This window comes from Peromyscus eremicus, chromosome 4 (genome assembly GCF_949786415.1).
Source record: "Peromyscus eremicus chromosome 4, PerEre_H2_v1, whole genome shotgun sequence".
NCBI lineage: Eukaryota > Metazoa > Chordata > Mammalia > Rodentia > Cricetidae > Peromyscus > Peromyscus eremicus.
The window spans coordinates 55,436,607-55,460,912 of record NC_081419.1 but is presented as its reverse complement, the minus strand read 5'-3'; the positions used below and the strand labels follow the sequence as shown (position 1 = coordinate 55,460,912).

General features: G+C 41.4%; 1 protein-coding gene across 3 annotated transcripts in view; it reads left to right on the top strand.

The window, feature by feature from the left end:
* The window catches only part of Sestd1 (SEC14 and spectrin domain containing 1), a 96,543-nt gene that overhangs the window by 39,537 nt on the left and 32,700 nt on the right, over positions 1 to 24,306 (top strand). Inside the window, exons 2-8 of one of the 3 annotated variants that reach the window (XM_059260772.1) lie at positions 328 to 407; positions 3,652 to 3,760; positions 11,203 to 11,293; positions 14,202 to 14,315; positions 19,560 to 19,673; positions 20,972 to 21,069; positions 23,714 to 23,769. In XM_059260772.1, coding sequence (XP_059116755.1) covers positions 353 to 407; positions 3,652 to 3,760; positions 11,203 to 11,293; positions 14,202 to 14,315; positions 19,560 to 19,673; positions 20,972 to 21,069; positions 23,714 to 23,769 — 637 coding nt within the window. In that variant the 5' untranslated portion in view covers positions 328 to 352. Of the gene's footprint in view, positions 1 to 327; positions 408 to 3,651; positions 3,773 to 11,202; positions 11,294 to 14,201; positions 14,316 to 19,559; positions 19,674 to 20,971; positions 21,070 to 23,713; positions 23,770 to 24,306 lie in introns of those variants that run through there. The other 2 variants (XM_059260773.1, XM_059260774.1) reach the window with 2 other exon arrangements.

The window sequence follows — 24,306 nt, the reverse complement described above, 5'->3', positions numbered from 1 at the left end:
GCTACTTGATGGATTAATAAAATAACTGAAGTAAGTTTTGAGCTGTTGCTGTCTACAGTCAGGATGCTGGCCCAGGAGTGTTGCTCTGGAAAACATTTAAGCCATTGTTTTTCACCCAGCTGCAGTGGTGCCTACTAAGGAATGTTTGGCAATGACTAGACTTAGGTTGGCTGTCACAACTGGGGATTGGGGTGTCCCTGGTATGCTACTAAAATGTCTGCAGCTCCCTGAAAAAAGGAAAAAAAAAAGGCTTACCTGGATAAACCACTATGAGTATGAGTTAGAATAATTGTCGTGTTGCAGTTGACATTTCACTCTGTTTTGCAGAGGCAAGGACTTTTGCTGGGGTGAAATGGAGGCCTCGGTGATACTGCCTATCCTGAAGAAAAAGCTGGCCTTTCTTTCAGGTACGTGTGCTGCTCCAGAACTCTTCCATGTGTAAGCTTCCTTTGATTGGTTCAACGGATGCTGTAAAATTCCTTTTATAAAGGTTTGGTTTTAGGGCATTTCTTTAATGAGTTGTTGAGATCCGTTGCTGCTGGTTCACCATGATCTGGTTTTTATTCTGTTCTGTGATTTGATTAAACTGAGCGCTACTCTCATGAAATCACGACTTTCACTTCCGAACTAAAAATCAAGTAATTAGTGATCGTTGTCATTGTCGACAGACAGCATTTCAGCAGTTGTTCCTGGAGTGACCAGTTCTGATCCCTTCTCTCTCGGCTTCTGACCTCTGTGTTCTCAGGAACGCTTTCACTGCCCCAGGAGAGTTAGAAAATTCCCCTTCTGCGTTCTCCTGCCTTGAATTTGCTTACAGTGATTAACGGAAGTGTCGTCCACTAAGATGACTTAGGGAGAAGACGGGACCGTCTGTTCCCGTGAGAGTAGAGGTGTGGTTCCTTCTGGCCCAGAGACTTTGGAATCTGAAGAGAGACTGTAGGCTCGTGGCCCTGCCGGTTTAGGGTTACTCGGATTATACTGTTTTCCCTTTTCTTTCCTAGTTCCCTGAGCTCTTGTCATTGTCTCGATGATTCTAATTTCTTTTTTAACCTCAGACATCTGGGGTATCTTTGTAAGTTGACATAGTTTTCTGATGAAGGTTGTGAAGTTGACAAACAAGATGCTGAGTTCTATTGGTATCGCTACTCCTAATTTAATATGTATTTTCTTTTTTAAATTTGTGTTATCAATTAATTGGTATTTCTATCGTCTTCATGCTGTTCTGATATGGATGATATTATTATCATTTATATTTGTAGCCTTGTGAATTTCATAATGATTGTTCAATAATGTGAGTTCTTACAACTGGAAGTATCGAGCAGGCTATGAGGGTTGGTAAATTGGCAGGCACCTGTGTAACCCCAGCACTCAGGAGGCTGAGGCAGGAGGATCAAGAGCTTGAGGCCAGCCTGTGCTATCGGAGTTCTGTCTCAAACAACAACACAAAAGCAGCCAAACAGACATACCAACTGCCTTGAAATGCTCGGGGTGCCAGCTGCCCTCCAGGAAGATGCTCCCGTACCCTTCTTCTCCGTATTGAGATGCCTGTCTTCCTACACTAGTCACTGTGGATGCTCTTTTTCTTCACACCAGTAACATGTCTGTGTCTTACAACGTTTGTCTGCGTGCATCATCTGACCCTGTTCACCATAGCTGTCCTGAAGGTCTGTGTTTCTCTCGGCTTCTGACTCTTCCTTCCACTTTCACACCAGTGATTTTTTTTCTAACCCCCAGTAAAAGCTGAGTGTGGGGTTCAGGGTGGTGTAGTCTTGAGGATTAAACTTGACCCCTAAAGGAAGATCTCAAAGTGGTTTAGATGTCATCTGCAGTCTAGGTGTGGACTCTTGTGCATTTAGTTTAAATGCGTGAGCAAAACTTACCAGTTGTGAAGAGCAAATGAAAGTTCCCTTGCCCACTCTTAAAATTTTATCTCTTGACCATTAGTAGTTAAAGTCAGTTATTCTCAAACTTTTTTTTTTAAAATAATGAAACTGTTTTCAAACCAGCAGAATTACCCAAGGGCCACTATCATTTGGAAGTCACCTGTGTAATCCATTAAAAAATAAAATAAAGCCGGGCGGTGGTGGCACACACCTTTAATCCCAGCACTCGGGAGGCAGAGCCAGGCGGATCTCTGTGAGTTCAAGGCCAGCCTGGGCTACCAAGTGAGTTCCAGGAAAGGCACAAAGCTACACAGAGAAACCCTGTCTTGAAAAAACCAAAATAAATATAAAATAAAATAAAATAAAATAAAATAAAATAAAGCCTGTATTCTAATCACCAAAAATGCTATTGAGCCACTGTGTATGAAGTCGAATCTTCCAAAATTGTGGTTTATTGATGTTAGACAGAGTGGTTCAGTATCAACAGTTGCATAGAGAAGAGCCCTTTACGGCTGCCATGCCATGAATCACATTTCTGTCACTAATGGCAGTCCTCTTCACCTCGGGCTTTTCGGTTTTTAGTGATGAATTGCTAGAGATTTTACAGAATTGTTTTCTTCAGGATTTGCTGCTTGTTAGGCTTCTTAGACTATTGTAAATGTCAGTGGGTTCTGACAGTAGGCTTCGGTGTGAGTCAGGCAGAATTTTGAAAGACGGGAGGTAGGAATAAAAGTTCTAAGAGTTCCCTTGTTTCACTTGCAGGGCTGGGAATTGAACTCAGTGCCTTTACTATGCTCTATCCACAGTCCGTGGCTGTGTGAGGATCTCACTTTGTAATTCACCCTGGTGTGGAGCTTGTCTTCCTGCCTTTGCCTCTTGAGGGCTGAGATTGCCGGCCCGAACATCAGGCATGAAAACATTCTAAAGTTACATTTTACACTTAGGGCAAACGGGACAAGGACTTAAGCTACTTGAGATTTCGTGTGCTCCACCCCTGGCTTTCTCCTGTCCCCAGGTCCCGCTCCGTGTTCTCAGCTGTGTCTTCACTGCCATCTAAACCTCAGCAGCGGGCTGTCCTGCCTGGACACAGCAGTGACCGAGCGTGGTGTTTGCTCTTGATCAAATAATCACATACGTATGTTATTCGCTGTCAATCTATTGCGTAGGAGATGAGTCTTCCATTGCTTTCCATATTACACACAGATCCATGTTTCTTCCGTAAGTGAACTCAGGTCATCTGTCACCATGGGATGTTCTTTTAACTTGGTTTTAAAACTTCTATAAGTTTTCCCTCAAGTCTTTACTTACCACAGCTTTTTTTTAAAGTTCATTTTCTTTATTGTCTCAATCCCTTTTTATAGCATATTAATGCTATATGAAGACACCGTGTGGCAAATTAGTGACCGTAATTCATACTGTTATTATGACTTAAAGCTTTTTTTTTCAGATGCAAATTTGTTTGACTTGCAAGTGCTGATTGTACTAGGCACACAGGAAATGTTTGATGAGTTGATTCAATTAGGCAGTAGCCTAAATGGAAGAAAATTAAAACGATTTTGGTTTTGATGAAGATTTCATAGATGCATTTTCTTCTGAATTTTTATGGAGTTTTTGCCTTTACTATTATTAGCATTTATAAACTACAGATAGCCATTAGATATTTTCCAAACTGTGTCCCAAACTTGTAATTGTTTTAATAACATTGGATTAAAATGTTATTCATATGACTTTTTAATATCTGGTAAATCTTAATGTGTCTTTTCTGTAGGAGGAAAGGACAGGCGCAGTGGACTCATCCTGACCATTCCGTTATGCCTGGAACAGACAAATATGGATGAGCTGAGTGTCACTTTGGACTATCTACTCAGCATTCCAAGGTGACTCTAAAGGTGTCTTTTTCTTCCATTTCAATATTGTTTCCTATTGATTCTTGCTGTTGGAGTACCGCATGCCTTTTCAGCAGTGAAGTTACAGTTAAGGACTAGGAGCAGGAGCTGATTGATGCCAAAACACAGATAAGATACTTTACTGGTCGCTGAACTTCATGGCACACAGATTTCTAAACATGTACCTTCAACCTCTCAAGAACAGTTAGGCTCAGCACCTGTTTACCATGGAGCTTCAGAAAGAAGAGAAATTGGGGGCTGGGGAGAGGGCTCAGTGGCTAAGAGCACTGCAAGATCTGAGTTCTAGTTCCTAGCACAGTCTTAAGAAGTTGGACCTAGCCCCTTGCGAGTCCACCTATAACCCCGATAGATACTGTGAATGGCAGAGACAGGGGATTGCTAGGGTTTGGTGACTGCCAGCCAAGGTCCAGGCTCAGTTAGTGAGTACTAGAGCAGGACTCCTGATGTCCTCCTCCGGCCGCCATGTGCACACAGTGTACACAACTGCATGGGTGTTTAACTCCCCCACACATGGGGCGTGGGGTAGGGAGAGAGAGGGAGAGAGGGTGAGAGAGAGGGAGAGAGGGGGGGGAAGAAATTTAATCTACATGAACTCATCTTTGTTTTATTTCACTATTTGATTAATTTGGTAATAATCTCTAAAATGAGTGAAGGCTATTAGTCTTCAAATATTTTTATTTTAAAAATACAAAAATGTATATATAATTTAAGTTATAGGTCCCCAAGTTTTTAATTTTCATAGTTATGAATAAAGAAAAGTTTCAAACATTCCTCTCTGCTTAAGTCTACCCGTCACCTCAGAATCAAAGCAGGGGCTGGAGAGATGGCTGGGCAGTTAAGAATGTTTGCTGCCCTTCACTGTTTGCAGCTCCCAGCACCCACATTAGGTGTCTCAGAAACACCTGTAACTCTGAGGGATCGACTTCCTCTTCTGGCCTTTGAAGACAGGTGGCCCACCACCTCTTCTGCTCTGCCGTCCACAGCATGCACAGCTCTTATGGTAGGCTCATGTCAAGGCCGGCTCCACACTACACCGCCTCTGCCCTCTGGTGGTTGTCCCGTGGTTCTGGGGTCCCCACTGCAGTCGAGGCTGCACCTCTCTCGGCCTCTCACAGTACTAAGCCTCAGCTTCTCTCCAGGACCCCGTTAGTCCTGCAGCTTTCGTCAAAACCAGCTCCACATGGGAGACTCTTCAGCTTCCAGTTGAAGATGCAGCCTTGGCCCTCTCTGGCCCACAGCTTCTGTGTACCGACCTTGATGAAATACTCCCCGGAGGATTTTAGTCACAGCTGGGTCTTTTAGCTTCAGTTAGCCAGTACCTATCGTCTCCGTAAAGCCAAGGTCTCACTTCAATCCTGCCGCTCTTTAGTTAACTATAGCTGATCCTTCAGCCCCAGCTGGCCAGAGCCGGTAGAGTCTTTGAGGGACCCTCAGACTTCCCTCTAGAACTTTACAAGCCAGGTCTGCATTGTGTTCAGTATTGTCTTGCAAGTCCCAGAATAGTTTATTAATCTCTGAGCACTCAGTGGCTTTTCTAGCCCCCAGAATCTTTCCACAGACCTTCCAAAAGACAGTATGGTCAGGTCCATTGCATCAGCACCCCACACTTGGAACCAACAGAGGAACAGTGCCTGCTGGCCTGCTCCCTGGTTCATGTTGAACTACCTTTCTTATATACTTGGTGCCAATGCTCTCCTAGTTTGCTCGGTTGCTGTGGTAAATACCATGACCAGAGCACCTTGGGGAGGAAAGGGCCTTTTGACTTGCAGATCACAGTTCATCATCTTGGGAAGCCAAGGCAGGAACTCAGAGTAGGAGCCTTAAGCAGAAACCACCAGGGCACTGCTTGTTGGCCTGCTCCCAGGCCCGTGTTGAACCATCGTTCTTATCCAGCCCAAGGTCTCCTGCCTGGGGAGGGCACTGCCCACAGGCCAGTCGGATACAGGCCTGAGGTTCAACTGAGGTTCCCTCTCCTCATGGGTGTCAGGTGGACAACAGAACTGACTGGGGCACAGACCCACTTCCGGTATGGTGCATCATTCAGTGAGCTGATGCTGCTGGCCTTTCAGTGTTAGAGAAGCACAAGTCTTCAGGTAAAGGCTTCTGTCTTTCTCCTCCTTTTTTTGAAGGAAAGTGACGAGACCCATAGTCAGTGCATTCACAGAGTGGCCTTGCTGATCTGTGTTGCTAACCACCAATCTGTCAATTCCCACTGAGTGATAAACCCCTTGGTTTAGTAACTGAGATTAAGTAGACTCGCAGCTGTATAAATCATGAAAATAGTCCCGGATGGACCGTTGGGGCCAGCTTTTCTGTTTGATGGTTGAGGGACTGAAAGTAAGAGACTTGGTTTTGTCAGGATCACACAGCTAGTCAGTCATAGAGCAGGGCTAGAGTCTGCTGTTTCTCACACTGAGTCAAGAGGGGATTTTCTTGTTTGTTGTTATTTTTTGTTTGTTTCTTCAAATTAGTACAAATCAGCATAGCTGCAATTTCTTTGAAGTCTAGTTTGGAGTTTCAGATGAGATGCCAGAAGGATCGTAGGTGAAAGGCTAGTGCAATGGCTCAGTGCATAAAGGTGCCCGCTAGTTCACACCCAGGACCCGTGTGGTAGAGGGAGAAACCGAGGGCTGCAGGGCGGTTTCGGACTTTAACATGTGCTAACCCCCACACAATAAATAAATAAACAAGTAAATAAAATGTAATAAAAGTAAGCAAGGCAGGATTAGAGGCCTACATACTACTTTTCCATGAGTATGCCTCCAACACTGCCACATGTCTTTGAGGCTGAGTTCCAAAAGATACATTCACCTGTGATGAGGCTGCTCTGTGGATTTGTGGAATCACACTCAGCCCCCTGGGAGGCTACCCTGCAAGAGGCATGGGTAGCCACGGCTGAGTGAAGGCACAGCAAATCAGCTCACGTCTCCTGACGTGTGTTCGCCCAGGAGTGTGCACCTAGGAAGTCAGGTGGTGGAAGGCAAAACGGGTGGAGAGTTAACCAGCTTAGTCTCTCTCTTGTCTCTCTCAGGCATACGTATTACAGATTTAGTGATGTGCTTAAGGTAGTTCTTCAATTTTTACAAGCATTATTTAGTTCTTTTTAAGTTTTCCAAGGTTTATGCAGTTTCACTAATAATGAACAGCTTCATGTCAGTTTCTGCCTTTATCTTCCTGGGCGCTTCCTTTTCTTCAGAACTCTGCGTACACCTATGTGGGCTTGTAGGACCTACTAACTGACTATTCTCAGGGATTCACATTTGTCAAAAAACTAAATAGATGTAAAAGTTGTGAGCACAGTAGTTGTTTGGAGCAAGCTTGTGGCTGCTTTGAACTTTGTTTTAAAACTTTAATTACAGTAGACCTCAGGTTTGACCTGTGGACGGGGATTGGGTGGTAGATATGGAGAGAATACCGCATATCTAAGGAAGCAATAGGTAGTATTCAACATTTAATTCTCCTGAGAGGAGCGCTGTTCCCTCTCCCCCACCTTATGAGGGAACTCAAGCATGGAAAGGGTTAGCACAGTCAGCTTGTCCAGAACCCTGTGGCAAACCCGAGCTGGGGACAGAGTTAGAGCCCAGCCGGTGGGCCCCCGCCTGCCAGGAACCACTGCTCCACGGCCACGTCTCTCCTCACTGTGCGTAGCCACCTCTGTTAGGATCACAGTCATGGCTTCATACTTTCTAGTAAATGCTCATGAAACTTGGACCTGTCACAACTGATAATTGACATGAAAATAACTGAATATCATATTCTAAAAGAAATCCTGGATATCTTGTAAAATTTTAGAATTTTTCTTTCAACGGTATGTTTGGCAGTACTTCAAATCATGCTGTTTTCTAGTTCAAAAGGACTTGCTGACTGTGTGACAGTGTCAGGGTTTGAAAGCACAGGAGCTGTCTTCTGGGCCCACAACTTAGGTCTTTCATAAAATGCTCCCAAGGAATTGTTCACGTAATTCCTGATAGAAATTCAACACCTGTTAGAACTAGCTTGTACATTTCTCAAATTTTGATAATTTTAAAAGTCTGAGTTCTGATTTTAAATCAGCTTTTTCTAGTTGTGGAGACACTCTGTTGCAGAGGGAACTTCTGAAGGAAGGGGCTTCAGGAGGTAGGAGTGCTAGGCACACGGCCGTCGAGGCCGTAAGTCTCCATTGCTTCAGGAGGTAGGAGCGCCAGGCACATGGCCGTCGAGGCCGTAAGTCTCCGCGGCTTGGGGACTGTGTGAGAGCCTGCAGGGGTGCCTCAGTGTTACAGGTGTTGAGTAAGCAGGGAACCAAGTGGACCAATGGTCAGCACTCCCTAAGGACCAGCACACAAATGCCACAGACACGTCCTCAGTGTGTCAGGCGTCCCTGTGCTGAGACAGCAAACACAAAGACTCAGGAGAGGCAGTGGGAGCTTACAGGACAGTGAGGTAACACTTTACCAAGATGATAGAAATGAGTGTCAGCCCCCAAAGTACTTGATGAGAGAATATTGTCGGGGGCAGAGGCCCTGAGACAGGAGTAGGTTCAGCATTCTGGTGGGTACCCCAGCCAGAGAAGTGTGGCTGGTGCACTTGGAAGAGGAACGAAGTGCTTGGACACGGGTTAGAGGAGAGGCTGGGTCCATGGAGACAATGGTCAGGACACATCTCAGCATAGGAACAGAGCTGTTGTATTCTGATGCAGCCATTTTCAGACAAGTGGTCACACATTTTCCAAGGCCTTCTAATCTCGCGGCATTGAGCTAGGAGTTAACGGTCTTAGAAGACGACATTCTGATATTCTGCAAGCATGTCCTCTGATGAAGATGAATTCTACACACAGCATTATAATAAAAGCACACTCAAACCAGAGCCCTAAGATAAAATCAAGAAATAGTTATGAGCATCAGGGCACTGACCCTAGAAATCCTTCAAAAGGCTTTCATGGGTCAGAGGTGAGGGTGTTTGGTATCCACATTTCTTTTACAGAGCTGTTTTAAACCAGCCTTGTGACCCTTGAAAGGTCCTGATGAGTTAGGGTCTTAAATTTTTTTCTTTTTCTTTATTGCGTGGTATCTTACAGCACCCTAGACCTGTGAACATGCCCTTTGTAAAGCATTTGAAATATCACTTGGTTGGCAGTTTTGAAATAGTATCTCTGGGTTGTATATATTTTCATTTTTTAATCTTAGTGAAAAATGTAAGGAAATTAAAATTAAGGGTCTTTTTAAGCACTCTAAAAGATTTAGTGTTTTATCCTTTAAGATCATTACAGATGGCATTTGCAAGCTTCATTACTTTCACAGTATTAACCTGCAGATAATTTATAATATGCATTGAAATATAAATGTGTTGTTTTTTAAAAAACATATTTAACAAATGATTGTGTGACCTACGTCTCACAATATAGATGCTAATAAGAAAACAGCAAGTGTTGGGAATGATGTGTGTCTTTGGGTATCAGGCCCACACTGGAACCTTTGTCTTGGCTCCATTTCTTGCAAACTTCTCAGCATCAGGAGACCCTAAGTTCTTGCCTTCCTCCAGAGGCCACTTAGCATCCAGCTCCCCTATCTTGGCTGGCCTTTCTGGGCTTGCAAAGCTACACTAAGGCAAAGTGACCTTCATATATGTCTTGTTGGTAGGACCTCTAGGAATTTCTTCTTTACTTGCACCTACCAATGCCAATGGGTGTCTGGTTTCTTCCCGTCCCCTGCAAGCGTTTAAGTGCTACTGTGAGCCTAGGCTCAGGCGTGTATTGCATCCCTCTTTCCTTCCACAGAAACGTCGAGAGGATCCCTTTTCCCCCCTCAATGTAGATCCCAACATTGAATACTTAAAATTTTAAAACAAATCTCATTAACTTGTCATAAAATATCGTTTTAGTAAAGTATGCAATTCAGTGATTTGTAGTATAGTCACAGGGTCGTGTGGTCACACTAACTCCAAATAGTTTTCATCTGTCCAAAAGAATCTCTCTACATTAGCAGTCCCTCCCTGTTTTCTCTCACCACCTGCTTCATTCAGCCACTAATCTGCTCTGTGGACTTGTACAAGAGAATTAAACCACTTCTGGGTGCTCAAGTCTGGCTTTTGGGCATAATGTTTTAAAGGGTTATCTGTATCATCTGTATCATGGTACGCACGTGTCAACTGCTGACCAGTAATTTTTGATGTGGCTGTACTGTTTAGTTTCCTGTTTAGCAGTTGATGGACATTGGATTTCTCCTTTTTTTACTATCAGAACTTGCACTATTCTATTTATGTTCACGTTCTTGTGTGGTCATGTGCTTCAATTGGCATTATCTTTGGGATACATCTTGGTTTATTTAACCCAGTTTCTGTCTTTGCCTACCAAGGATCCTGTGTCTCTTCCAAATACTGAACTCTGTTTCTTCATTCTTGGAGTTCTCACTGCTTCTCAGGAGAACTAGACATGCTGTTTTGCTTGTCTAGTTAGATATATGCTAGAGTTAATATATATTTAAATTAACTCTTGTGGCTAGTGTGGATGCTGGGAGGGAACAGGGAAGGGCCTCTGAAATCTCATAGACTGCCAGATTGAAATCCAGGGAAGGTCAGCTATTTACCTTTCTGATAATGGGTGTAATTGAAAGGACTCTGGGCTGGACTGCCTTCTTTTCCAAATCCTTGCTCTGGTCAGCAAGGCTGAAGTTTCTCCCTTGTACTGAGAGAGGGCAGTTGAGGCCCTTGCACTAAGGTGCATAATGATAACAGTGAGGGTAGCTGTGTAGTTTTGTCTTTGGGATGGAAGTTTTCCACGTAGCAGCCATTACATTGCGTAAATATTTGAATAATTAAATACGGTACAACACATTTTGCAATACTGAAGATAGCATTTTGCTGGCCAGATGACTAAGAATGAGAAAATCAAAGCAGCGATGGGTTAGAGGTGGTGCATTTAAGCTTTCAGTAAGTTTGTAAAGCAAATATGACCTCATTGTGTTAAATTTCCTGTGCACAAAGAAGCCAGTCTCCAGTGGTTTAGTCATAGCTTATTATTTTCCACCTGTTTTAAGCTGTTTCCTCACAAATCCTAGTGAGAAGTGTGCATAGGGCATGTGGCAAGTGGTAGTTACCTGATTCTCTTTTGATCCCATTTTACAGATGGAGAAATTGAGAAGCTGTTGGTACTGTTGAAATGGTACTTGGGTTTCATCATTTTTTAAGACCTTAAGTTACCATGTTTTAGAGTATTTTCCTTCCAAATTAGCTTGTGATTAATGCTTCCAGAAATGAGAAAAATAATGTTAGAAAATGGAAAGAATACTCGGGAGAATTTTATCCATTGATATTGTAGATTAGACCAGTCGAGGTGATTTGTACCCTACCTGCTATTAAAGCTTTCCCCTTCTTCTGCCAGGGTTATGAGGAGAATCTGGACCTGGTTTAACATCCATGATTGTGTTTTGTTTCAGTGAGAAATGTAAGGCCCGAGGATTTACCGTGATCGTGGATGGCAGGAAGTCTCAGTGGAATGTGGTGAAGACAGTGGTCTTAATGCTACAGGTGATTCTGTTTCCTTTGTCTGTTGGTCAGGAAATGCTGTTCCTTTTTCAGCAGGGTACCATGATGAAAACTGCAGTTACATATAATTTATCAGGCCATGCCCAGGCTTCTCAGCAGGGACTGAGTTCTGAAAAAATATTCCCACACTACCAGTGGATTGCTTAAATTCCATTTTTATATGTTTAGATTTGTGTAGTAGTAGAGTTGAGCCCCACCTTGCTGTACAGGTTTTAAAGGCTGAAAATAGTATGGCATTTTGGAGTAGTCTGAACAAGAAAGCCTGTGGTTGTCACGTGTGCAGACCAAGAGCACAGGACTCATCTGGGTGCTCTGGGTGCTCTGCTTTCGGGGTCACACTCCCTACCCTGGGCTACTTCTTGTTGGTTATACAGGAAGCAAGTCAAGTTTTACAGGTTAGTCTTACATGCTAGTAACTTCTTAAAACAAAAACAAACAAAAACCACAACAAAGAAACAACAATAAAAATGAAGGGTTTGTGATGATCATACTAAGAATTTATAGCCCAGAAATTTATTTCATAGCTGTGTCTTTAAGACATTAACAGCTCACATATTCACATTGAATAAACAGTTACTAAGTCTGCAGAGTCAGGGGTAGGGCATCTTGTCTTGTATTTCTTTGTGTCTCTCACACTGTTCTGTTGCTCTCTGGCATGTACAGAGACACAGCCAACTCTTGTTATCTGCTGTAAGGCTACTGAAAATATTGTCATGTGACATGTGGACATTTAAAGGAGTGGATTGCTCTCGGGCACCTGGTCTTCTTTAGAAGTGTCCAGAAAAGGCAATATTTGAGCTACATAAAAGAAGTTTTCTGAATAAATGGAAGAAAATGAAAAGCCACCCCTGGCAGGGATTGTCACCTAGTAACACCCCCAGATGAAGTAAATTCAGTGAAATGAGTTGGTTGACTAATTTGGGGAAAATATAATTAATTCAGCGGGAGCAGGCAGCATGTGTTCCGTTCAGTGAGCACCAATGGCATCTAAAGGGGGTCAGTGAACGTGAGTGGTGACTGGCTGCTCTTTTAGGTTCTGTGCAGAGAAATGGGACTGAGCTTCTAAATCCTCCACTAGGAGGATCCTGTGCAATGCTTCATCCTTTACTTAGGATGGTTGGGTTGAAAGGGTTTGAGGGTGGCAACAAAGGGAGAATTTTAGGTTTTAGCTTTAGTGTTGGAGCTTAGTGTGGCTCAAGTACTGCGCACATTATTTTGGTTCAGCCTCATGAAGGTGGGAGTTGGCACAGTCCAAGTACTGGGCCTCGGCTGTTCCCACGAGTCTGAAGTGATCCCAGATTATCTACCATTGCTCTATTTTTTTTTTTTAAATTTTTTAAAATTTGTATGGGTGTTATACCTGCATGCATTGTCTGTGTATCACAACTGTGCCTGGTGACCGAGGAGACCAGAAGTAGGTGTTAGATCCCCTGGGACTGGAGTTACAGACAGCTGTGAGCTGCCATGTCGGTGCTGGGAATTGAACCTGGGTCCTTTGGAAAAGCAGCCAGTGCTCCTCACTGCTGAACCAGCTCTCCAACCCCTATTGCTTCCTTCCTAACGATATGACCTAAATGCTTCCTCATTAGGCTCTGTCTTGAGTTTAAAAAGTGTCCTCAGAGGACCAGTTTCTAAGATTGGTGCCCCATAGCAACCCCTCTGTCAAATGTGTGGTAGCCTCCCCACCCCAGAGACCGGTCTGACTTCTCTGAAACAGTTGTTAAATTCCACTTAGGTAAGCCGTCCATTGACGGTGGTCTTGTGTTCTTCCTTTGATTGTGACACTCACCCGTCACAGGTGAGGACTTGGGACGGGCTAGGAACTGCACTTTGATCTGCGACAGTTGTGGAGGACAATCAGTTGACTTAATCCCTGCTGTGATTTCAATCCCTGATAGGTAATTTTTTTAGACATTTAGACTGACTCAAATATAACTTTTTCAGAATTCCCTTTGCCATTTTCTCCTAGTTAACTATCTCTACTCAGGAAGTGACTTGCTGCTTTGATCTTAGGGGCTGGGGCCAGCTATTTGGGAGTGCTCCCAGCTCCCTGAGAGCAGTTCTGCCTGTCACTAATGTTCTGAAAGAGGGACCCTGTTTCTCTTGCTTCTCATAGCTTTCCTATCCGGTGACTTTGAAATACAGATTTTTTTTTCCCATAGGTTTATAAATGAATAAACCACACCCTAAACTTCCCAGCCTCTCTGATAAGGGTTTTGAAAACAGTTGAGTTTATCTTGCTTCCCTTAGCTACATCCTAGTCATTACAGGAGCACCGGATTTCTGCTCATACTCCACCACAGAATTGAATGGTTGTATTTCCAAGTTAGACTTCTATGCAGCTTCCTAATTCATAAGAAGTACTTACTAAGTTAACTACCACTCCTGGTCATTTTAGAAAGTGTGAAATTGTGTTGTGTGAAAAAGTGCTTTTGTCTTCTTCCAGTTAATAATCACAAAGAATCCTGACTTTTTATGTAATGGCAGATGAGAAACTAACTTTGTGAGAAATGGATTTCTCATTTCCTGAAGAAATTCTTTATGATGGTGGTATTAGAAAACATTTATCCCATACCATAGAAAAACCAATTTTACTAGTTTCTTAGCTAAAATGTAAGTCTTGTGGTGTAATCTAAACATACTTCCAGCAGGGATACTGTGTATAACAAATGTAATTGACGTGTATGGTATGTTTAGAACTGTTTGAAAACTTTCCTAATAGCTTGTCTTTCTTTATTGCCATTTAGGTTTTGAGTTTGGAGAGTTTCTTCTGCTTTATTATTTGATTTCTTTTCTAAGTATTGTAGCATCCTCTCAAGTGTTTAGTAATTTGCACATTTAGTAAGTCATTTGCATGTGTAATTTGTACTTATTCTTCTATGTTTTGCAGAATGTTGTTCCAGCTGAGGTATCCCTTGTATGTGTAGTGAAGCCAGATGAATTCTGGGATAAGAAAGTAACACATTTTTGTTTTTGGAAAGAAAAGGATAGACTTGGCTTTGAGGTAAATATAATCTTTATGAAAACGGTTGTGTTGCATCCTTGAAAGTAGAGTTTGCTGATATTCCTGTGCATGATCAGTTAGTTACTTAAAAGCACTTGCTTTGTGCCTGCTGAACCGTAACTAGTCTACACTCAGCACTCATATACTTGTTGAATGAGAGTTTTTCATAAACTGTGAAAGTTTTATTTCCATCTGTACACTCTTTACTAACTCCTAGATAACTAGAATCTTTGTATTTAAGGTTTTCAATGATTATGAAGAGGAAATGTAGCAGGTACTAGGCTGCTCTAGACCTTAGAGTGGAGGTAGGAGTGTGTTGTCCGTGATCTGCCTGTTTGTTTTCGGGGTTTTCTCACATGGACTCCGCTGTATTCGTCTTTAACCTTTACGCTTCGGTCACTCTCTCCTTTTGACAACCTTCAGGATTCCACTTCGATTGGGTTTCAGCACTTCTCTTTCATACGTGTGGATCTTTCACTTGGCATTCATTCTATTTGTAGTCTCTAGAGTTCTTCTATCTCTAGACTAGGTCCCTCATTAATTGTGAAAATTCTCTGGCACTTTGATTTGAAATATCTCTGTTCCCCTGATTTCTGTATTTCTGGAATTTAACTATGTCCATGTTAGGTGATTTGAAATTTTCTCACTTTTCTTATTTGATCTTTGCTTTATTGTAAACCCCGTATCATCCCCTTCTTGTTAGTTTTTTTTTTTTTTTTTAAGTTCTGGGGATTGAACTTAGGGTTTTGTGAATGATAGACAAGTGCTCTTCTATGGAGCTATGTTCCCAGCCTAGTTTGGGTGTTTTCTCTTTTGGAGTTTTTTCAATTTTGAAACATTTTCAGGCTCTGTTGTTGGTTGTACTCAGTGTGTTGACAAGACCACTGGAAAGTTTCCTCATCTGTTGCCAAGGTTTTGCTGTGTAGCATCTCCATTTGATTCCTGCATCCCCAGCCTTCCATCCAAGTATTCACATTCGTGGATTCAAATCACATAGGAAAATATTTGAAAAAGTTCCTTCTGGGATCAGGAGATGGCTCCATTGCTAAGGCGCTTTCTGAGCAAGCATAAGGACCTGATTTCAATCCCTGAACCCAAGTGAAAAAGCCATACACGATGGCACACAATTGTAATTCCAGTCCTTGGGAGATGGAAACAGATTCCTGGGGCTGGCTAGTGACCTTGGTGACCTTGATGCCAATGAGAGACCCCATGTTTAAACAAACAAACAAACAAACAAAAAAGGGGTGAATGGCACCCAAGATCCTGAGGAAGGATATCCAAGGTTGTCCTCTGGCCTCCACTTAAATTGTATAAACAGACAAGCAGGCAGGCAAGCAGACATGCACACACAGCCACACACACACAAACCCCCCAAAACCCACAAAGAGATGCATGCACTTCTTTCTGGACTGAACATAGCCTTTACTCCTAAACCATATACTTTAACAATTGTTTATCTACCATTTGCATTTTATTAGGTATCATAAGTAATCTAGGGTTGATTTAAAGTATGCAGGAGTGTTATGTGGGATAATACAAATGCAGTAACACTGTACTTAGAAAACTTGAAAATCCTTAGATTTTGGTACTTGGGGTGGTATCAAAAAATCCAGCCCCCTTAAACCCTAAGTGACGAGTGTGTTTTTTCTCTTTGGTGATCTCTCATCCATCCCTGTCCATGACCTTTTGTTCTCCACATTATAGCTATCTACATAGTTCCCACTACCTGACACATTATCATTTGTGTCTCTTAATGTTTATATTGTTTACTCTGAGTCTTGACTGTGGGGTTTCTTGTATGCATTTCCATTTTATTCTGAATTGACTATTGGATGTTTTAAGACAGAAAAAGTCGAGGTAAATTGCATTTGTGTCTGCATGTTAACCCACTTATCTTCTTTGGGTGTTAGAGGGGAGGGAAAGTGTTGAGCTACAGTAGCCGCGAGTTGGTTTGGCTCTTGGCTTTGTATTATTTTTTTCCCCAGGGTACCACAGGCTTCAGATTTCTCTGCAGTTCCTTTGGTTGGAGCAGTGCTCTTTCTGGCTGTCTACATACTAAGTAGAAACTAAGCTGTTTCTCCTGTTTGTTCTCGCAACCTTGGCGTTAATCAGTGGATTTGACTGATATGTGGACTTAGTGGCGAGATGTGTGCTAGCCAACTGAAGGAAGATGGCTTTAGCTAGTACAGAGTATCCTAACAGTTGCTGTGGGAAACCACATCCCAAGAAGCTGAGGCCAAGAAAGCCTGAACGCTGTGGTTGGCACCAAGGAGAGCGAGCACTTCAGACTCGTAGTTCATAGCTAGGACCTGCAGGAAACATTGCCCTGTGAGCATGCAAAGTAAACAGGTGCCAGCTGTTCAGACTCAAACTGTGAGCAGAATAGGGAAAACCCAGTGCCTTTTATGAAAGCCTGTCACATCCTGCTTAGGCATTGGTGTCTGCTCCTGTGTGAATGAACTAGCATCTTGGAGGATAAAAGAAAAAACAGCTTTGGGCTGATGTCATAGATGTTTGACTTAAAATGGAAGAGTTTAATAAATGAAGCTTCTTGTATCAGTATATTTTCTCTTAGACACTGAAGAGATTTGGTTTTGATACTTACCCAGTAAATAAGTGCTTATTAAAAGCTTGATGTCCTAAAGAGATGGGTTTAATTTCAAATGCTGGTTGTTTTGCCACTAAACATATTCAACTTTAAAGGGAAGTTCAGCACCAGCTATTAAGTGGTGCTTAGAGCTTAGAGATAGAATTAAACTCAACAATGATTCTTATTTAATTGAAAATTATTTTCCTTGGAGTCATTTCTGATAATTTGGGCTTTGATGAAAAAAAAAAAAAAGCCTATGTCTTTGTAGATATTCTACTTATTTTTTAACAGTATAATTTTGTTACAAATACTGATTGATGTTCTTACAAGCATGACCAAGTTCTTTGCTTTCTAGAATTAGATATAATATATCAAAGTTCCACTATCAGCTTTCCACAGCATTAATCAGCTGAGCAACTTGTGGTCCTGTCAGTCGTTTCCACAGGCTTTCTCATTTTCTTTCCCATCCATGTGAATTTTTCCTCTAGTGACCTCTCTCCCATTCACTTGGACAGTACTGCTCACTGTCCACTGGATAGGCCTTGCCTTGCTGCCTTCAGTGTTTCTCTGTCATCCTTCTGGTCTGAATCCATACCCACTTGCTCAGCTTCCTTTTCCCTAGCAGTGTGTTCAGGTTCCTTCTGCCCCTCAGCAGCACCTCACCAATGACTGACAAATGTCGCTGGTCAGAGGACAGTGTCTGTGTATTAATGACAAGACTAGACCTGGCATTAATCCTGTCCTCAAATGTCCACCAAAACTCAGAATGCTGCCCCCACCTTTTTTTAGCTGTAAATACTCATAATAATAAAAGTATGTTAATTCAAATTTGTGTTCTTCTCTGTTCTTATTACCTTTCTTGATGTCTGTCAGTGGTGAGATCCAGGACCAAAGGTGTCCTTTATGTTCCTTTGTCAAAGACACCCCTGGCCACATTTAGTCTTTTCAGTTTTGATAGAAGTTTATTAGAACTTTGTGGAGAGTTGGAATGTTATAGATCTAGAGCCAAATTACTTTGGGCCATCCTTAGCCCCCTGAATAGCTCACCTCTGTGTCCTACCTACTGTAATTTCAACGACAGATAAAAGACCTTCAGAATGTATTAACAGCAGACCACTAGCTTCACCAACCTGAAAGCTAAGAACATCATCAGAAAGTTTTGATTGAAAAAGGCTTTACATGAACCACTTTCTTTCCTTCTGTGTCTATAAAGTCCGAGTAACTGCTTCTACATAGGAACATGTTATTTGGGCAGCCTGAATGGGGCTGTGGTCACGCATAGTTCATGTACAGCTCAGAATAAATTGATTTTTACTCTTTGGAAGTGTTGTTAGCAGTGTTTTGTGTTTTTTGGAAATTTGTTTTATTTCTTCAGTTAGGTTTTTGTTTTGTTTTCATCTGCTGAGGTTTTCTTTGAGGACTGTTACAAGCACAGGAAGGGTTTTGAATGGTGTCTCCTTCCTGGGAAGGAATATGCAGTCCTCCTGTTGTCGGTTGTGAGGTCATGGGCTTTTCCATTAAGTGAAGCTTTTTAATCCTCAGTTTCTTTTCTTTTCATTTCTTTCTTTCTTTCTTTTTTTACACATTGTTGTCATTCTTGGGCAGACCAGCTTTCATCTTTTGCATCTTGGACAGATGCAGCATTTCCCATCATGAGCACATTGCAGTGAGCATCCTGCAGTATATTGAACACATGTTCACTATCTTTAGCCTTGATTTCCACAGTCACATTTCCCCAAGGCTGCTCTCCTCGAAATGTGTTCCTTGATAATGAGATTCCCTTGTTGACCATTATCTCTTTTTTTGTTAATAATTGTGCCATTCAGTGTCTCAACCTCTCCGTTCTACTGCACTTTCTCCGTGTCCTTGCTGGAGCGTTTGCATAGTGAGAGGCTTGCACTCTCTTGCTGTGTGCCTGCCATCGGTCCCTCTTACAAAAGCTGCTGCCCTTGTTTGCCACCCTCTGTTGCTGATCTTCAAAACAACAACTTCATCCCTTAGCCTGAAGATTCCCATTTCTTTTAAGTTCACAGATTTAAACCATTCAATGTTTCAGTCCACTTTAATTTTACTGACGTCTTTAGTCAGTGAAGATCTTTTCAGGACTCTTCGGTGCTGCCTAGTGGTTTCTGTCAGTGTTAGTGGCCTGGGCGAGATAGTGTTCTTCTGCATCCTTCGTCAGCACCCTGACTCGTCTGGTCCTTTCACTGAGAAATGGTGTTTGGATGTCACAGTCTGGATGTGCTATGTGGGAGTACATAGTCCTACAGGGTTTGCCAAGAAAATACTTCATTATCATTTTAGTTCAGCCAGCTAATTTTAAACTGTTATAAAAATTCTTTGTCAAATGATTTTATTAAGGAAAAGATTTTTATTACCAATGGATTTTAATATTGATAAGGTATTAAAATAGATTTATCTGAGGTGCTAGTATTTTTTTTTAAAATATGTTGGTATTGTCAGAATTTTTTGGTAGATTTTAAAGCAGATAACCATAATTCATTGAATTGATTTAAAATGTTGCATTAACTAAACAATGATAATTTGCTATCATTTTGAAGCAGTATTGCATGTTTTACCCTAATTCTATTTCCTTATTTACCTTTGGATACTTTAATAGTTTACTTAGTGTTTTTTCTTCTCCTCCATAGGTTATTTTAGTGTCTGCCAATAAGCTGACTCGTTACATAGAGCCATGCCAGCTGACAGAAGACTTTGGTGGGAGTCTTACCTATGATCACATGGACTGGCTAAATAAGAGGCTGGTTGGTATATTATTATAAAACAAGATAGTCAAATGTCTCTACATGTGACTAACTTTCTCATTTTAATCAACTGAGATGTAGGTTGTTTCTGTAAAAATGAAGTAGCACATTGTGTGTGTCATAGTGTAGTGTTTGGAGGCCACACTCTGTAGTCAGGGTCACTTGGCTAGAGTCCTGACGCTAGAAACTGGGTGTGTGACCTTCCCTGATAGATTTAATTTCTCCATGTTTTAGTTTTCATATCTGTAGCACAGTGATCATAATAATAGTACTATCTTGTGCAATTGTGAGCAAGACAAAATGAATATGGACTGAAACATTTAGATCAGCCCAGCAGGGTTCAGTAGCACTCTGTGTTAGCTGTACCATTGGATCAGGACCTTCAAGTCGAATGACAGCAGCACAGTGTCTTGAGAGGTGGTCTCCATGACACAACCATTTCAGAGGATAGTCATCATGTGAGTTATCAGCCTGCGGTGCTGTGTGACAGACTAAGCTTGTCATTTTGGAAAGCTTCTCCTTGTCCAGACTTCTGAGGTGTGCTGCTCTGTGTCACACAGCATTGTTTTTTTGAATTGTGGAGAGAATGGTATCTAAAGTAGCTTCTTGAGACTGCATACTGACTTCAGGGAACTTTGGTTATCCCTGAATGAAGAGCCATTCTTGCCCTGTATCTAAACAGTGACCCGTCTATCAGACAACTGTGTGTCTGTCTGCCTGTGTTCAGATGTGCCCAAATCCCTTCTCAGAAATACTTATGGACTCATGTTAAAATGATAAGTAATGTATCTTTATACTACATACTTGTCTGTAAACCTCTTGACTGTTACATACGATCAGTCTTGACTGGTGATAGAATAAGCTGAAGAAATAGTCTGTAACTAGAATTGGTGGCTATAACTGGTCTCAGTAACATTTGTGTAGTTGTGAAATTTTTTATTGGTACAGGTGTATCTTAAAGAAGGATAAGAATGGAAATAAATTCAAATAAATTATATTATTCATTATACATTATATTTATAAATTATAATATAGTAAATTATAAAAAATAAAGTTTGAATACTTTAATGCATTTAAATTTGAAAATTCCATTGCCATTAAAACTCGTCATTGCTTGAGATATGATTTTGTTTTGGGCTGTGTGTACTGTTGTGCTCTGGTGGTTGAATTGCATGCACCATGTGACTTTGGGAAGGAAAAGAAATCCCACTGACTAATGCTGCTGCTGTTCACTGAAGTCCTTAATATGTATTGATTTGAGATTATTCATGGTATGTCTATACAATCTCCTGTTGCAGGTCTTTGAGAAGTTTACAAAGGAGTCTACATCATTACTAGATGAGCTTGCTCTGATTAACAATGGAAGTGATAAGGGGAATGAGCAGGAGAAAGAAAGGTAGGTGAGGTCATCTGGTGAAGGATGCCCATGCTTCTGGCTCAGGTTAAGAGGACCACAGTGAACAAAGCTCTACTCAGAACTGCCACACACAGCTAGTGAGCGCCTGCTTGACACACACAGCGCTCCTTTGACTTAAGTTGGCTTTAAAAAAACTACTTTCTGATGTTTTCCTTTTCCCTTGGCCTGGGAAGCGTTGTGTTATAAGAGCATACTTTGAAAATGAAGCCACTTTCTACTCTTCTTGGTTTTGCCTTTTCCTGAGAACACCTGCAGCTCGAAATAAAATTCTTACAACTTTATTTAAGTTCATTAGTACCAAATATCTAACATATAGAATTCTTGTCCTGAAACTTGATAGTTGTAAGTTTAACATAAAGAGTTCGGCATTTCGTCATACTTGACATAGTATGTATCTTCCAGCTGTAGCTTTCCAGACTTACTACCTTACCAGGGTGTTCATTGCCCTCTACAGCCTAGCCAGTCTTAACCTTTTGGTTGGTGGACCAAGTTCCTTTCTGCCTAAGGCTAAAGCACATTAAGAAATAAATCAGCCCTGAGCTTTTGATTGTCAGTGGTCACTAGAACTGTGCTTTCTCATTAGGAAGTTTGCAGGAATCAGCAAGCATTCTCATCTAGCTCCTTTGTATCTGACCGTGACCCTCTATTGGAACCTATGCATATGAATGTAAATATGGTCATGTGTCAGTCACCTGAAATAACACAGTCACAAGGATGTAAGAGGATGATAGTTTTACCAAATGTTGATTAAAATGAGTTCAGAATATAAAAACAAATACTTTGAATTTCAGTCTAATTAAGGATAGCATAAATAGTCACAACTGTTAATGTCTTGTACATAGTCTGTATTGTGTGGCTTCTCCCATGGAGGCCCAGACAATGTCTTTTCATCCCAGACAGAGCACCTGTGACCCACTAGAGTCATGGTTCCACACAGTTCTAGCTTAGTGAACCAGTAATTTATTTAGGTTACTTATGAGAGCATGGGTGAGAGGTTACCTACAAGACAGTAGCAACTTATAGGCAGCTGTGTCACAAAGAAGAGACTCTCGGTCTAGCAGGTGTCAGCCCCTTGTATATCCAGCAGGTGGGGAGAGGCCTCTTGTGCTGTCTAATGCACCCCCTCCTCTCTCACAGGAAAATGTTAATGGGCCAGTCTTAGGACAGTCTCTTGATGGTAAATGTAGCTGCTCTATTTCAAAACAGCAGTTGGCATAGCCTACTTGGGGAACAGAGTTCCACAACACCTTGTGAAAGAGTAATTACATATATATGGCTAAGTATGTGATTCCTATATAGCTGTCACATACACTTTTATTTCTCAGGAAAGACGTGCATATGAAGAAGGTACCCATAGAAAATGAGTTGATGGACAGAATTTAATTCTGTATTCTATCCCTGCTGATGGCTGTAAACCTGGCCTAAGGACTCTGAGGGAGCACAGCATCAAAGAAGCCTGTCTAATTGCTTCTTTAGACCTCCCATGCTTATATGACAACGGTTCAGGGCTCCGTTCTCTTTCTCTAGTAAGAGTGTTTGAAAAAGACTTTGGGAAATGCTGACTTGTGTGTCCATATGAAGTATTAATAAAATCTCGTGTCTACCAGTCTCTTTCCACACTCAAATGTTATTGTTCAGTTTTTTTCATACTTAAGTAATAGAATCCCTTCTATCTCTTGAAAATTTTTATCAACCTTCATTATGTTAGCCCTCAGGGAACATCTTGGCTACCCAAGAGGTGAGGGCATAGATCAGCTAACTAATTACAGGATTTAGTTCAGCGTATAGCAGTATGGTCTTTGGCTATGATTTGCTAGCTCCTATGTCTTGAATTTTCTCTTTCTCACATGTTTCAGAAAGTGAAGGCAGACATCCAGCTGCCCAAGAAACAGGACCACAGTAGGGAAGGTGTGGAGCATAACTGTTAAGACACCACACATGCATGCATATGTGTATTCATGTTAGTCATTTCTGCAGGTTGACTTTTGCTAAATGTGTTTTAGCAGGTCTACGAGTTTTCTGTAGGGTGTGTTAGTTATATGATCATGGACTATGTCATCTTCATGAAGGGATAGTTTGACTTTTTCCTCTCCTTTTTGTATCCCTTTAGTTCTCTTCCTTCACTGCTCTAGCTAGGACTTCAGATACTATGTTGAATAAGAGTGAAGAGAGGGGGACCCTTGTCTGCTTGTGTCTGTTGAGGTTTCTGTCCTGAAGTCTGTGTGTTCTCTATTACATTTACTAATTATGTATGTTGAACCTTTCTTATATTTGCTGTGAAGCCAGCCCAACTTGGCAGTTAAGTAATAATCCTCTTAATGTGTTGTTGAATTTGGTTTGCAAATATTATATTGAAGATTTTGTGCATTTATTTTCATTCAGGGAAATTGTTCTCTTTTGCTGTGTGTGAAGAAGCACATTTTGGGTTCATAAGATGAGTTTGGTAGTAATCATTTCCTGCATTATGGAGCAGTTTGAGGGACGCTGGTGTTGGCTCTTTAATGATCTGGTAGAAGTTAGCATCGATCCTTCTGGAATACATGTATTATGTGTAAACCAATTTCTGAAGTAGCTTTATAAGAATATGATAGCATTTAAAAATGATTCTTTTGATGCCTGCCAGGTCTGTGGATTTAAACTTTCTTCCGTCTGTTGATCCTGAGACAGTCCTTCAAACAGGTAAAGTGAAAAACAAAACATTTATTAGTGATAATAGTAGTATCTAGTAAAGTACTAGTCTGTTTAAAAAATTTATTCAGCGTGTATATGGTTAATATAGTAGAAATTTAAAGGGAACTTTTTCAAACTGCTTTGGGATTAACCTGATGGTGTTAGTATAATATTTAAAAATTAGTGACAAATTATCTCCTCCTTGAAATACTGGATTTATTTCCTGTTTTATAAAAAGGATTTTACAAAGAGTATTTAATTCTATCTCATTGGGTTGTTACGAGGATTATTGAATACCTGCTATGTGCTGTATTCTCTCAACAGTGTTTGAGATATGTAATTTGTATTATTTTCTCTATTTTATACTTCAAGAAGTCAAGGCTTAGAGATGAAAAAATAACCTAAGTAAATCAGTTGTTCATAGTCAAGTAAGAAAACTTATCAGCACAGTTCAAAGGAGGTCCAAGTACAGAGGCCGTTGACAGCAGTTTGGGCTCATCTGTGTGGAACACTAAGCCCTCGGCAGTGGGCTGAGGCCCCCTGCTC